Consider the following 4,075-nt stretch of genomic DNA (forward strand, 5'->3'; position numbering starts at 1 on the left):
GAAGAGAGCTGGTATACCTACTGATTGTTCAAGAGCAGCCAGAAACTCTGGTTTTAATAAGAAATGTCCTGATTCTCAATTTTCTTGAAAACACTAGGTGAGTTCAATAAAGCTGACGGCCCTCCAGTTCTCTCTGCGCTGCTTGTGCTAACAGTGACTGTCATCTCCCATAACTGCGGTATTAGACTGCCCCTCGCCAGCCACATTTTGCAAGTGCAACAAAGGCTTTAGCTGACAAGGCTGTCTCGCTTTTCCAAGCACACCCAGCTGAACTCCAGAGTGCACCTAACTCTACAGGAAAGAAAGACTACAGGGCTCAGGGAACCACCCAGGGACAGCAGCAGGAGGCCCTTGTGGTCAGCTGCTGGCCAGCAGGCACTAAATGGCTGACTGCTCCTGCAAAAAACCTTCAGGGACTGGAAGCCCTTTATCAGGCTCAGAGGCCAGGGCTGCTTCTCGGAGGACTTCCAGGTGTTCCTCAGCGGCAGTCAGTGACTGATCAATCCAATCCAGGCCCCCGGTCAGGTGGCAGGCATTCCTGGTCACCAGCACCAGGTGACTGACAGACAGGAGCAGGGCAGTTGTCCTAGGAAAAAAAAACAAGGTCAGATTCCTTTGAAAGTTAAGGGCTTCATATCAAAGTCCTGATGGAGAGATCCAGACTAGGGGTCTCTAAGCTGGAGAAATGGCATATGTATTTATATGTTATGCAGCAGAACGCTGGACAATGACTAGGGATAATAGAAGGAGAATTGATGCCTTTGAGCTGTGGCGCTGGAGAAGATTACTGAATATACCATGGACTGTTAAGAGGACAAAAAGGTTCGACCTGGAGAGGGTGAAACCAGGCTGCTCCTTGGAGGCAAGGATTCTGAAGCTCCGTCTGACATACTTGGGCATGTTACAAGGAGGGACCAGTCCTTGGGGAGGGACTTTAAGCTTGGGAAGGTGGAGAGACAGCACAGAAAGGGAACACCCTTAAAGAGACAGATTGACTTAGTGACTGGAGTAATAGGGGTAGGTGTGTTGGAGACAGTAAGGTCAGCTCAGGATAGAGCAGGCTTCAGAGCTCTTGTACATTGAGTTGCTATGAGCCACAAGCGACTCGACAGCACATAACAACAATCTGAAGATGTTTCCATGCTCAGTTAATTAGGAAATGGCTGGGTTAAACAAAGTTAAGCAGGTGTCTTTACAGGAAGGCTTCTCAAGAGCCTTTGACGTGCAGGACAAAGCTTGGAGGGAAGAGTATATATACTATGTCTCATGTTATTTTTATGAAACTCATTTTATGCGCACACCTATTAACATCTCCTAGGAAAATGCTTTATGAACACAATCTAATAGGCTCCTTTAAATGTTGTTACTGTTGTGGTTATTATGGTTGTGATTGTTGTTATGTCCCATTGAGTCAGAACCAACTCATTGATGACCCTCCAGTGGGTTTTCAAAGGCAGTAAATCGAACAAGAAGAGATTTTCCATTTTTTTCCCCCCAGAGCAGTTGATGGATTTGAACTCCTGCCTTTGGGCTGACAGCACAGTTCCTTACCTACTAGGCCACCACTGTTGCTGTTATATGCTATAGAGTTGCTTGTGACTCATAGTGACCTTATGTACAACAGCTCTGAACCCTGCTCTTCTCTGAACCAACCTCATTTTCTCTGACACACCTACCCCCATTACCCCAGTCACTGAGTCAATCCATCTCATCGAGGGTCTTCCTCTCTTGCGCTGTTCCTCCACCCTCCCAAGCATGACGTCCCTCTCCAAGGATTGGTCCCTTCTTGCAACGTGCCCCAAGTATGTCAGACGGAGCTTCAGAATCCTTGCCTCCAAGGAGCAGCCTGCTTTCACCCTCTCAAGGATAACCCTGTTTGTTGTCCAGCACCACAGCTCAAAGACCACCACAGGATAGATATATTCCTACTATGAGCATCTCTATTTGATCTCAAATCAATTCTCTTTTATTGATTATGAATCAGTAAGTCCCAGGACTGTTTTATCCTACTCTGAAAAAAAAATTAACTGAAAAGCACATTGAAGAAGAGTTATTAGTATTAAAAGAGTCACTATCATGTCTTTTACATGGTACGTGTTCAAGGTGCATTTGGGAATGTATGACAGATCATTAAGCCCTAGACAAAGCTGGGCAGCAGAAGCAGTGGGAAAGAGACACCAAAATTGAAGCACCATAATCCCTCCCATCTGGCAATCATCATACCACATGTCTGCAAAAGGGTGGCATAAATCAGAGAAACAAAAAAGAACCTGGTTTTGCAAAAGGAGATTCTATCGGATACAGGAGTATAACAATTCTCTTAACGTAACTAACATCTTAGGGTGGAGGGGACTTGGAGAAGGATAATGGTGCTCCGGTGGCCTAGTCTATAAAGAGCTGCACTGTGAAGCCCAAAGACCTCACCTCTCTGGTGATTCAAATCCACCAGGAGCTCTGAGGAAGTGGGCACTCTCCTCCTGTGCAATTTACAGCTTCCGAAACCCACTGGAGGGACAGCTACGAGTCAGTTCCGACTGGACAGCAATGACTGACTCGCTGGAGGAGGCTGGCTGCAGGGGTAGGCAGTTTGGCTGACCTGTCCCTTCCCTGTCAGTGTTCTGTCTGCTGCCTGCCTTTTCCCTGCTCTCTGGGGCGGCACTCAGAGCTGAGGCAGGTCCGCATCTGGGCTCCACACAGCAGGAGGAAGCAATAAGGGACATACAGAAGAGATGGCATGGCACTGTTAGGACGTGGCAGGGTCCAGTGTTTATTCATAAGAATTCAAAATCAAAGACCAGCTCTTTCTTCTTAAGGTTTCTGGAAGAGGACTGTCCTTTATCACGCAGGCAGGCAGTCTCAGCTCACTGGATGGCTAGCTCAGCGGGGCTTAGACTATATTGATATAAACGGTTCCCAAGGCATTAGGGGCAAAGCCACAAATCTGAAAGCATTCCTTAGTGTTTGGACATAGCCCAAAACAGTCTTCTCCTAAAACCCCCAATCAATCGAGCTCAGAGTCCCTAAAGCATGACCGTCCAGCATGGGAAATGAGCATCCTCCCCTCACCTTGCGTCCAGGAGTTTCGGGTCCAGCGGAGGGTACATAGATTTCACAACATCATCCACTCTGAGGGAGGCAAGAAGATTTCAATGATTCAATTTGATAAGGATTAAACTGTGTCTCCCTCAAAACACGTGCTGAACCCTAACCCCTAATTAGGCAAGTTTCCATCTGTTTTAGAGAGTGGCTACAAGTCAGAGTGGCCTTGAAGGCACCTCATGTAACTCTTTGTGAATGAAATCTCATTGGGAAATAGGGCTTTCCTTCGTTATGTTAATATCCATGTAGGGCGTGTCTTAAACCTGATCATTTTTGAGCTCTAAAAAGAGCTAATGAGAAGCTGAAGGGAACAAACAGAAATGAGGAAATCACAGATGCAGGTGGAGAATGTCAAGAACAAGAGCAGAAGAAAACAAATATTCTCCCTACCCAAATGCCGACAGTGAGAGGCTGCCCCCACAGCCAGGGTCCTGCACTTGGACATCTCGTCTTAGAAGTGATGAGAAATTAAGTTTCTATTCCCCAAAGCCACTTATGCGTGGCATTTCAGGGACAGCGCTTAGAAACCAAGACACCTCCTTTTCACCTTCCTTGGTACTTGCTAGATTCGAACTGTTTCCCCTTTGATATTCAAGCCTAATTTAGCAATTCTCTTTTTAAGAATATGCCTGTATCCTCAAACAGCGACTGCTGAAAGACTGCAGGCTCAGCTGGGAGAATTTCCTCTTCTCTAGGTTTTGTTTTTGTTCCAACATTTTAAAAAACCGAAGTTCACACATATGGAAAGATGTTCGAGACGGACCAAACTGCCAAAACAATATGGAAAGCTTGATCAATCCCTTTTATATGTAAGTAAACAAGCAAATAAAAGGACTTGAAGTGAAAAGGAAAAATTATGACGAATATTACTCAGTTCAGTCATGATTACCCTCTGGAGCTGTGTGAGTGGGTGGGCCCAAGGAGGACTTCATTTTGCGAATAATCTTTCAGTATTTTTTTTTAATTTTACAGGCAC

The 4,075-nt window shown here is 45.8% G+C and overlaps 1 protein-coding gene across 1 annotated transcript in view; it reads right to left on the bottom strand.

The window, feature by feature from the left end:
- Positions 1-378: 378 nt before the first annotated feature.
- Positions 379-4,075, bottom strand: part of TMEM98 (transmembrane protein 98) — a 14,283-nt gene continuing 10,586 nt past the window's right edge. Inside the window, exons 5-6 of the mRNA XM_006890917.1 lie at positions 3,067-3,126; positions 379-586 (exon numbers count right to left, since the gene is read on the bottom strand). Of these exons, the coding sequence (XP_006890979.1) occupies positions 379-586; positions 3,067-3,126 (268 nt within the window). The remainder of the gene's footprint in view (positions 587-3,066; positions 3,127-4,075) is intronic.

Source organism: Elephantulus edwardii, unplaced genomic scaffold (assembly GCF_000299155.1).
Source record: "Elephantulus edwardii isolate Elephantulus edwardi_28Jun2011 unplaced genomic scaffold, EleEdw1.0 scaffold00094, whole genome shotgun sequence".
NCBI classification, from domain to species: Eukaryota; Metazoa; Chordata; class Mammalia; order Macroscelidea; family Macroscelididae; genus Elephantulus; species Elephantulus edwardii.